At 45.2% G+C, this 11,545-nt stretch overlaps 1 protein-coding gene across 1 annotated transcript in view; it reads left to right on the top strand.

Moving 5' to 3' along the window:
- Nucleotides 1-2,653: 2,653 nt before the first annotated feature.
- Nucleotides 2,654-11,545, top strand: part of epn2 (epsin 2) — a gene marked incomplete in the record, with an annotated part of 17,466 nt that continues 8,574 nt past the window's right edge. Inside the window, 3 exon segments of the mRNA XM_035655457.1 lie at nt 2,654-2,856; nt 8,147-8,970; nt 10,212-10,366. Coding sequence (XP_035511350.1) covers nt 8,540-8,970; nt 10,212-10,366 — 586 coding nt within the window.

Here is an 11,545-nt window from a genome sequence, read left to right on the forward strand (position 1 = left end):
ATGCGGCGAACGAACAGGCCTCTTTGTACATCTGTTAGCTTCACACATACTGCTGAAATATATTCTCATTAATATGACTCACATGTGTCGCTGCCTTTGTAACTGTGATTTACTGCACACGGTGGCTGATTTGCTGGTGTGTGACAAACAATGCTCAGTTATATAATGTGGGTCTGATATGGCATATCTCTGACACATTATGAGCTGTGTAATGTATTCTCGGGTGTTTGTGTTCTTTCGATCGTATGGATTCATTTATTAAAGTTAGAGGAGATGATGATGATGATGAACCAAGATAATGCCTAAATATCTCAAATATAAATGCAAAAGTCGGAGTGTGTGTGTGCTGGTGTGGATTTTACACTAGTCATCCCATGCAAAGATGAGACTACCTGGTGTTTTATGCTGCTCAACTCAGTGAGTATACCTCGGTGTGACCAGGAATAACCTAGTTCAGTGCACTACACCTAAGGGTTCAGCAGGGAACGCTGAGGGCCCAGTGAGTCTCTAATAGAGTATGAGTGTTGTGAATGAGGGTAATTATATGTAAGGAGGCAGGTTGTGGTGTTTAATGTTAATTAGCTTTAATGACTTTTTAAATCAAGGGTCATTGGTGGCAATCACATATTAAAAGGTCACACGTGGCTGCGGGGCTTCAGGTCGAAGGACCTCTGACATTACCTTCACACTGCAATAAAACCTTCCGAGCACAGGTCTTGGAATAAAAAGTAGAACACTCCTGACCTCTATTGACTGAAATGGGACCTGCAGGGGAATTATGTGATGTGATCTGCAGGAGGCACCCGCACACTGTACGACATGCCTCACCTTTGATATATTTACTGGCACTTTTTTTCTAATATTTTGCCCTCAGTGGAACAGCGCAGGCCGGGCTTGCACAAGCTTGAATGGGCTCGATAATGCACTGAGGCAAACTCCATAACACTCAGGCGGAGATGATAAGAAAGCACTAACTATGAAACAAGGTAATCTCAGGCATTGGTCTGATATGTCAAGGTGAAATTTTCGCATGTTGCCTTTGTTTTACGTGTTGTTTCAGAGATTCGGCCCACCCTTGAACTTCTGCTGTATTCTAGAGAAATACATGTATTGATACAAATAATATCACAAAGACATAATGCCCTCCTCCTGGCACCTCTAGTGCTGTTGAATAACCCAGCTTGAGCTACATATTGACTGTTCCCATGTAGTGATGCTTTTAAGTTTCTTGTGATGAGTCATCCGCTCAGATTCCTAGCTATGCAAGTCAGGCGAATTCACATGTGAAAAAAACTTAATCTCTTAGAGAGAAGTGTGGCAAGGTTTGGGTATCAGTATTTCATAAAATGCAGAAAAATCATTTTCTGGTAAAAATCTTGAGTTAGCATTTTATAGTACTTCACAATCTTTTCCATAATTTACTTGTTTTTCTTGCATCCTGACTTACAAATGTCACTTATTTTCCATTCCAAGCAATCAAACTAGTGTGGCTGATAACTTTTACTGATAATATTATTGTTAAAAAAGCCTGTTCGCACCAGGACCTCCATGTCTATCTTTCTTTCTCTTGCTGGAGACACTGACACACACACCTAAATCAGCTTGGCTTGGGCTTTCTTAGGCTTATCCTGTGCACTCAACATAGCAGAGAGAGGGTGAAGCGCCAGCGAGATACTCTATATTAAGACAGAGAGAATGAAAGGAGAAAAAGACCAAAATAAAATGCCACTGCCAGCCAAAAACGCAACTTACAGACTCCACATTGGCCATCTACATGCTGGAGCTCAGGTGTTGGCAACTTTCCTGTCGGTGCCGGCTCAGATGTAAAACTGTGACATTTTGATCGCTGCCTCTATTTTTAAGCACCGCACTCTCCGTCTACACATGTAGGTGTCTATTCATAGCTCACTGTACACTTTTCAGAGAACCTTTTATGTCTATTCATAGAACCTGATTTGAATAAGCAACAGTGATATGCATGTGCGTCTGAAATGTGTGAGGGCCGTGTCCCTCCCTCTATTTAAAACCCTGCTAATGAGACGGTTTCACAGAGACAGTGGAAAAATGGATGGAATGCTGTCCTGCAATGTTCGTGTGGCTTGTACCGGCACACCTGTAACACACACACACACAAACACACACACACACAAGGAAACCCTTTGCATTGACAAATCATTTCTTGCACTTGCTTGTGTAATAAGCCTATTTTATTCCCTGTGGCTGATACTACTTTCCCCAAAAAGGAATAAATTACACACGTAGTTTCCTGAACCTGAACCTGATTTACCTGAGAGGTCTGTTCAGTCACTAAACAGCAAACAAACAAAAGAGACAGGGACTAGATTTTAAAACAGGATTGTAACTTGCTGCCCTTAAACAGACACTGTGGTGGATTTTAATCTCCCAGCAATAAGGCCCACTCTTCTACACTGCTGTGAAAACTTAAAACACATCAATCCTCATGATGGTGACACTGAAACAGGCCTGCCCTGTTGCTGTAATGCTACTGTGCAATATATGACTTGATGGGTGACACCTACTGTAGTTTTCAGCGGGGAGTCGGTGAAGGGGCTCTATGTGCCCCTGGCAAGTCAAGCCGCCTTGGTCACACCCTTCCCAGCCTCCCCCATCCGCCTCCCACTCTGCCCGCCATGTTCTGGAGGAGGAGATACGTGTAGCCTGGCTTTAGCTGGCTTAGCATTAGCAACACATAGCTTGGCGGAGGCGCAACAAGCACCCCGAACGCCGAAATAAGTACTAAATCTTCATTTCCCCCCCTCTTGGAATTGGTGAAACTTGTTTATGGGTTTATATCCCTGGACTAACAGTAGTACCCGACGCAGCCCAAAGGATACGGTAAGTTCGCGTCGGTTTTCAAGACAGTGGAGTTGTTTTGTTTTCCCAGGGCGTCCTGTAATCCAGCTCGCTCCGGTGATGTCTCCACCGAGCACCCGTCTTGGCTGCTAGCTTGAAGGATCGCTAACTAGCTTAGCATGCTAGTTGGCTGTCTCAGCGCAGAAAATACGGTCGGAGGCTGACGGGAGTGGTTGTTTGTCTAGGTGTACGGCTGACTGTTAATCCAATACATGGGAGGTTGTCTATATCATTAAAACCCGAGTGGTCCATAGTTTAATTTCTAGCCGAGCCACGGGAGAGGGGAGACCCGCGGCTAGCTAAGCTAACGCAAGCGCTGCTAGCTTTGATCCAACTTTTTTTTTTTCAAAGCCAAGTTGTGATCCCGTTTTAATGACCGCTAGTCAGTGGTTGGATATCCGAGCGCGGGTATCCAAGTCTGCGCCAACGGAGTGAGACGGGCTGTGTAATGAAACAAACTTCAGTTGTTTTTGTGCACTTTTTCCAACCACCTGAGGTAACGAGCCACATCAACGTAAGCAAGTTAACGCTCGCTAGCTTATTCAGCGAGCTAACGCCAAGTACTTGTCGTAAGTTTGCGCTGAACCTGCTAACGTTAGCGGTAACCAGCGGCAGCGAGCAGGCTCGTCGGTCCTCCCGATGCGTTAAAGTGACGGTGCACAAACTTAGATCCCCGCCACACCCGACATTATTTCGCAATTCAAACAGGTCGTTTGACTTGAAAAAGCTGGAAATAGGATTGAGACAAAAAAAAAAATATCTTAGCTCAAGCTGCTTTAGCTTATGTGCTACCAGTGACATCAGTTCAAGGAAACGCCGTGATTTTCTTTTTGTGTGTGTGTGTTTGGTCAGAGCATCTTAATTCTGTTTATTTCCTCCCCCCGATGTGCCTTAGTGCTTAGTATCAGAGTACCCACAAGTTAAGATCGCACAGTTGTAAGTCTTAAAGGCAATACTTGACGTCCACATACTTGTTGAGATTTTGGGGGGGATTGTTCACGGTGTGGGCGCTGTCTGTTTACTCCCTCCGTTTGCAATCGGCTAACCCGACTGCTCGGTAGGTTCGCCTAAAACCTTTGCTGAAAGACGCTGAACGGGGCCAGGCTTTCTTTATTTCACGGGGCACGGTCGGAGATGTTGGTGTTTCGACGTGAGCTCTTTATTCCGAGCCCGTACAAACGTGGCCCGGGAGAGGGGCAGGGCTTTGTCTATTGTCAGGGTGGTCACTCAGTCACAGTGGGTGACAGATGCATCATCACCGTCCTCCTCCCTTTGCCTGACTTGGCTTTGTCTCCCGGCCCGGCCAGGGAGGACAAAAGGCGGTGTGAAATGTGTCGAGCGAGAAGGTGGCCTCTCTTCCTCTCTTTTCCTCCCTTCTTTAGGCTTCAACCGCTCACTTCATCATGCCCCCCCTGCCATAGATTGACAGTCACTTTAGGGATTTTGGAACATGTGTTGGTGGTTTGATTTTCTTCGGGTTAGACTTGAAGCGATTGTTAGTTTGGCTTGTAGGACCTTAATCCTCAGGCAGCTGAGTGGTTTAGGATTAATGACCGGCACAAGTTGCTGGTGAACAGGAAAGAAGTAAACGGGCGACGAAGGAATCGGCTGGTTAACTTAATGTCACCCCATTGCACACTCACCCCCGTCTCTCTCTCTCTTTAACTGTCACACACTCGTACACAGGCAAGTTGTGCAAGCCTTCTATCTCCAGATCAGCTTTACTCTTGCTGTGTGGGCCTGGCAAGGAAGACCTGTTCTCACTGTACTGCTTCTCAACCCTTAATGCTGATCACAGTTTGCTAAGGTTTTGCCAAGACACACCCAGACACTGGCCCACGCAGGATAGGTTTGGCTCGCTTCCTTCTTGCATCGGACGGTTCACCTGCGTCCGGCGTTCACCTAAAGAAAAAACCAAAAGAGATGGACATGTACTGTCGTAATGGGCCGTTGAACTCTGGGTAATTCCTGTTAGTCGTGGCATTGTTTCACACACTGCCTAAAGGTCGGTAGGGGAGTCTAGTTTTGACATTGTCATATAATCAAAATGATCAACATTAGTTTGCTGTGAGGTTCACGCGCGGGTCACTCGTTCACCACGCCGCGAGGTTTCAGTGTGTTAACCAAGTGCGATGGGGCATTTCCCATGGCAAGCTTTATATTGCTGATGCAATCTGTCAAAAATGCAGAGATCCGCCCCGGCAACAGTCCTGCAGATTGGGTCTTGTCGTCCCCTGTAGATGCCTCTGCCGTAGAAACTGATTTACAGTTCAGCAAGGGAGTTTCACCTGTTGATGAGCACCACCACGAGACAAGATGGACGTGTTGTCATGCATTCTTTATATACTCGAAATAATTGCGGTAGATTCTTTTATTCACTGGACAACAGTGAGTGACTATTGCTGCTAGATATCACTGTGAGCGCCTTATTGTTTGTCCTGTAAATGTAAGTTTTCTGCAGACGTTTTGCAGTGATGCTCCACATGCTGTTTTTCTGCAGCTATCAGATTTCATTGTAGCAGTTTTTGGGTCTCGGCTGAATGCAGCTCCGTGTAAGTCACAGATATGATTCAGATTGTATCAGTGTATTCACCATTATCTTCTTTGTTTTAGGGCCGCCCCTGACTGAATATTATCCTAGTCGACTAGTAGTCATTAGTTCAACTCATTAGTCGTCTAGTCGTCAGATATTTATGATATTCATTTAATTGCTGTAAATATGCAGTTTAACATGGCGTTTTTCTACTGTAACCCTGGAAAAACTGATAAGACTGGGCTGACTTTCTGTCAAATACAGAAGGACAGACAGACAAGAAGACGTCCCTCGACTAAATGAATTTTATGGTCATTCTCCTATAGCAACAACATGGCGTGATGGCAGTGTGACAAGAATGACAGGCTCAGTCATTCAGACATAATGAACCTGCATCGGCACACGAATGCGTTTTCCCACACCCACACACACACACACAAAAGTCCTGTGTGCCGTCTCTTCTGGGCCTTAGGACTCGAATGATCTGAGCACAGAAGGGCTGAAGGAAGGCGGGCCAGCGGTGTCTTCTGGTGGGGGTTGTTCCGGGGTTCAGAGGGGGGGTGGGTCGGACAAGACAGACTCTCCTCTCTTCTTCCTGTCTGCCGTGGGTGAATAGGTGATTATAGCAGCAGATGTGTCATTAGGTCTGAGCCGTATTCATGCGGATGCAGGGTGAGGAGGGAACGTTTTGGGGGGGCATGCCACACAGGAATCACATTTCACTGGTGTTAAGTGAATTTACGGGATGTGCCAAGTTGTTTTCTTACCCCCTTTTCTTTTTCCCCTCCCTCCCGAAGCCACCACCAACACCTTCCCCTCCTCGTTTCCTCAGCCTCACCCGCCCCCCCCCCAGCTGTCTTTCCGTGGCATTGCTGGGCAGGAGGGTCCCCGAAACAAACACAAACATACACACATATATAAATAAATGTACACTTACGCTTACTTTTATCACTCTGCTTCTGTTCATGAAAGCACTTGTTTGCAGGACAAGTCAAAGCACGCTTGGTGCAGGGATCACATTACTGAATAGGAGAAGTCATCAAGGGTCTCCCTCAATGCTAGTCAGAGGAACAGTGGCCATGACAGGGACTCAGCAAACGCAGGCTGATTTATTACTGAGAGGAATAATTTAAATGAGATTTGGCAAGTTTGCTGTCAGTGTGAACGTGCGTAACTGCTGAACTGTGCAAATACGATAAGACTGTCTGAGTTCAAACTATTGCAATATTGTATTTCAGCAAAATAGATTTCTCTTTCCAAGCAGCCCAATCGCATTAACACAAAGACCCTCCTTGGTCAAAAGAAGATGCAATTATAGTAAATGTGCAGCTCATAGCTTCACGGTACTCACCAAACAAGGTGTTTTTGTTTGCGTATGGAACTTTTGCTGTGTACGTCGCACAGCTGAGTCCACACAGTTTCCATCCTTGTGTGTGTCAGTCAGGAAGTGATTAGTAGCCGGGCTGCTGATCTGTCAGAAACAGGACAGAGGAGTCATAAGTTACTCCTCCAGTCATAATCAGACTGGAAATGCTTTATCTCCCCTGCCACCCACCAAAGGGTGGAAACACATTTTTACTCAGTCACTGCTATCTCTCATAACAATACACTGAATGTTAACACTGTGGTCGGTGGGAAAGAGCGTTGACAAATCACAAAGCAGCTATTGCTTCTGTGTCTGCTTTGATGACGATTTCCCTCATGTTTCTGTGGACTAACTCCACTTTCACACGATTGAAATAATGCGTTTGATTTTAGAGGAATACATAACTGGTGCGTTGGAAGAATAATGTATTCGGTAAACCTGCAGCCACGCAGTATTTGTGTTAGCATTTGATTGTACAGGTGTATTGAATAAACTGGTTTTGTTATGAAGAAAGAGGACATATTTGTCTCAGTAACTAGAGAACCGTGTCTTGGCAGAGTTTTTTTTCTCTACATCCATTATTATGATAAGAGAGTTGTGTACGTCTCCTTTAAATTGTTTGTGGAATGTTTTGTGTTTTCTACTCAAATTTATTGTCCCCAAAGCCCACCCAGTTTCCGACTTTACCATCACACAGGCCTGAATGCCCTGAAATTATTGATTTTTCAGCACTCTGCCATGTTTGCAATTGAGTCAGGTTACTGTAAACTGGAGTTAGTTACAAAAGTGGAACCACAATTCTTGGCCACAACCCCCTGGCCTTGTGTAATATGAAGGAGGCAGATACTCTGCAAGTGCATGGAAATTGCTTATGTAAGTGTGAAAGTATGAAACACTGTTTTGTCTAGTTTCACAGGGGAAGGCAGTGCAGTTGCCCCTATAAATACAACTTATCTTCACGATCTTCCCCTTTAGGTGTAGAAAATGGGATTATGGTGACACCGTTAACAAAGAAACTAAGATTAGACGGATGACTTTACCAGATGTTTCGTTTTTTTCAGTGTGTCTCTAATACAAGGTAGGTTGAATATTTAGGGAAGGGGAATTTCATTAGTTGGGGACTGTTGGCATACAACATGACTCTTTAGTTTGAGAGAAACATGAAGGTGTCATGTGGTGTAGTGCTAAAATGAATACTAAGCTGTTAGCGCATTACTCAGAAACTCATTCTAACAAGGAAATGTTGTAATGTTTGCTATTTTAGTTTGGCTGAATGTAGCTATTTTCTACTGCCGCCCTCTACTACCTTTCTTAAATGTCTTTATGTTCCCCCTCGTCCTTCCACTAACCTGTGATCTCTCTGTCTGTCCTAGGTGATGGCGTGGTCATGTGTGCAGCCAGCACTGTGTGTGTGGAGATGGTTTTAACAGACGCTGTTCTGGAGGACTCAGGAACACTGCACTGGCCTGGAGAAGCCTCATAAACAAACACACGCGTACACAACACACACACACATACACACCTGTACACAAGAAGAAGAGTTACACACACACACACACACACACACACGCCACCGCCGTGCCTTGAGAAAGGACACAGGTGCACGGACACGTAACGCAAGCTTCAGCTGAAGCACACGCGCACACACACACACATTGACACCCAGTGTGTCTGTTAGCTTTCAAACATCACTGGTGTTTAGCGCCTCTCCTGCGTGAGAGTGCACATTGTATTTCTTCCTGTCTGTCTCCATCTCCACCGCCACCATGCCAAGCTCCACCATCCGCCGGCAGATGAAGAACATGGTGAACAACTACTCTGACGCAGAGAAGAAGGTCAGAGAGGCCACTTCCAACGACCCCTGGGGCCCATCGTCGTCCCTCATGTCCGAGATCGCCGACCTCACCTACAACGTGGTGGCCTTCAGCGAGATCATGAGCATGATCTGGAAAAGGCTCAACGACCACGGCAAGAACTGGCGCCACGTCTACAAGGCGCTCACCCTGCTCGACTACCTGATCAAGACGGGCTCAGAGCGAGTGGCGCTGCAATGCAAAGAAAACATCTTCGCCATCCAGACTCTGAAGGACTTCCAGTACATTGACAGAGACGGCAAAGACCAGGGCATCAACGTGAGGGAGAAGAGCAAGCAGCTAGTGGTCCTACTGAAAGACGAGGAACGCCTCAAAGGAGAGAGGTAAGGGCTCTCTAAATTCATTTTGAACAGATAACAATAGTTGAAAATCTCCGGCGTCAACTTGTGTTTATGCAAAGATGTTTATGGAGTTATTTTGTGGTTCACATTTATTGCTGAAACACTGGTCTGTCCTTGAGTTTAATATACTGTGTGTCTAATATACTAGGGCTTGTGCCCAGCTCTTTCTGTGGGGTTGGAGCTGTCACAATGATAGAATACCCTCCCCAAATGGGACTGTGCACTTGTCCTTCTGCTCTAAATGGGCCCTGCTGAAAGACAGTGATTTGAACCGTCAAATAATAGCATCATAATTCAGCTTTTGTTAGTGCAGTTGCAAGCGGCTGCTGTTTCTTTTAACCATCTCCAACCTATTCCCATACACTAGTTGGGACTGTGCCAGTATTTTGATAATTATGTGGCTGATAGTCATCAACACTTGATTGTAAAACAAATTCAGACTCCAATCACATCCTCAGAAACGGGCTTTTACCATGGGTTTCCCCCTCAGAGTATCACACTGTGTTTACTCCCCCCTTGAGCCTGGGCTACCTTTTAGTGCTTATTGTGTTTCCACAGCTGTTAGTTCTAAACTAAGATTGGTCTGGAGGAAGTCATGCTACTCCATGCCTCTTCTCTCTTTGTCGTTCACAGTGGATCTCCACCACTGTTAAGAAACCACGTTACTGCACTTGAAAAGTGGCCATAGAGTTGATGCATTTCCCAGCTTAACCGTATGAAGCAAACACCAATCTGGACGCACCTCAGTGATTCTCTGTGACTGTACTTGAACATATCGCTGAGTGACCGAATGTAGAAGATGACACATGCGCTGCTCTCCTACTCCTATGTCATTAGTTTGATTATTTGTTCATCCATCTGTCTTTTTATAACACACAGTATCTTAGACACACATTTTGGCAAATATCAGGGCATTGAATCATTTCCAGAATTATACTAATTGGCCCAAGGGGGGACACTTCATCATTTGTTTGGCAGCATGTTTGATTCTAATTAATGATTTTACCGTGGCATTTAGAGTGGAAGCCTCTTGAAACCCTGATTCTCAGGACGGTTTTAGTAAAGAAACTTACTATTTTTTGTTCTCGGGCCCCAAAGACCAATTATTCTTTTGTACTGTATGCCTATTTTGTCCTTTTGCAAGTCGCACTAAGGATTATAAGAATCTTAACTTGAGTCAAGAGGATTGATCATGTGCTGTTATGTTTTTTTTGTCCTTCCAGGTCTCAAGCTTTGAAGACCAAAGAGCGTATGGCCCAGGTGTCCACAGGGAGCAGTCAGATGGGTTTTGGCCGAGGCTCATCTCAGCCCAACCTCTCCACTTCCTACAGCGAAGAGTACGGCAGATCAGAGGGCTCACCTGCCTCCTACCATGGCTGTGAGTATTTGCTTCTCGTAACACCATCACACACACACACTTACGGGGCTTGTTCCGTATGTTTAAGCGACACACGCCATACAGAATATTCCATTATACTGTATTTGTGTCCCAGTTGGTGTAACGTTGGCCTACATCCTGAAACCTGCCCCTCCCCCTGTTCTGTCTTTGGCTTGCAGTCCCGCAGTAGGGCTGCATTCCTTAGCGCACACACACACACACACCAAACACACACACACACACACCACACACACAGAGGAAGCAGATTTTGCCCCCCCCCTCCATCCAGCCCCTATCATCCACATGACAGAGGAATCTGCTCCTCTTTTCAATGATACACAGCGAGGGAGAGATGTGGAAACAAGCAGTGACACAGTGCAACAAGAGGGACGTGGATATATGACGATAGCACTGAGATACTTGATGGAAAGAAAAATGTAATCCAGGCGGATTACCGTGAAACTAGAGAAGAAATGTGTGTTTTGTTAATGAAGTATGCGCACTATTTCATGTGTGTATTAGTAAAGTAGGAATATAGTTATGCTCGTCTAGCTTATTTCCTACAGATGCATGTTACTACTGCCTTCTGTATTTAGCATGCTGCACTGATTAGTCTGATAGCTTCAAAAAGATATGTTCATCATGTCAAGCTGGGAATAAAATCACATTTATATTTCATTAAGTACAATTTAGGGGATCCTCATACTTGGTAATATATTTGGTGCAAAGTCACCACTGCGCTTGTTTTTCTGTACTTGAATTTAGTACTCATTTCTTCTAGTTTCTTCTAACAGAGAATATAAAAGCAGTGTTCGTATGGACTGATAGAAAGAGAGAGGGGTTGAGCTAAGAAGAAACAGAAATCCCAGTCAGGAAATGGGGTAACACAGAGAAGGACAGAGGGGAAGAATGGAGAAGTTTAAATGAAAGAATGAACCATGGCCTCTTTTCCTTTCATCCTCCGACCCCTCCAGTCCTTTGTACGCAGCAGGATGTGTGTGTGTGTGTATCCCAGTCAGGAAATTGGGTAACACGAGAGGACAGAGGGGAAGAATGGAGAAGTTTTTAAATGAAAGAATTGACCATGGCCCTTTTCCTTTCACCTCCGACCCCTCCAGCCTTTGTACGCAGCAAGGATGTGTTTGTGGTGTTGTGTGTGTTGTGTGTGGTTGTGTCCGT

Source organism: Morone saxatilis, unplaced genomic scaffold, assembly GCF_004916995.1.
Source record: "Morone saxatilis isolate NCDOM2014 unplaced genomic scaffold, NCSU_SB_2.0 Contig14, whole genome shotgun sequence".
Taxonomy (NCBI): Eukaryota; Metazoa; Chordata; class Actinopteri; family Moronidae; genus Morone; species Morone saxatilis.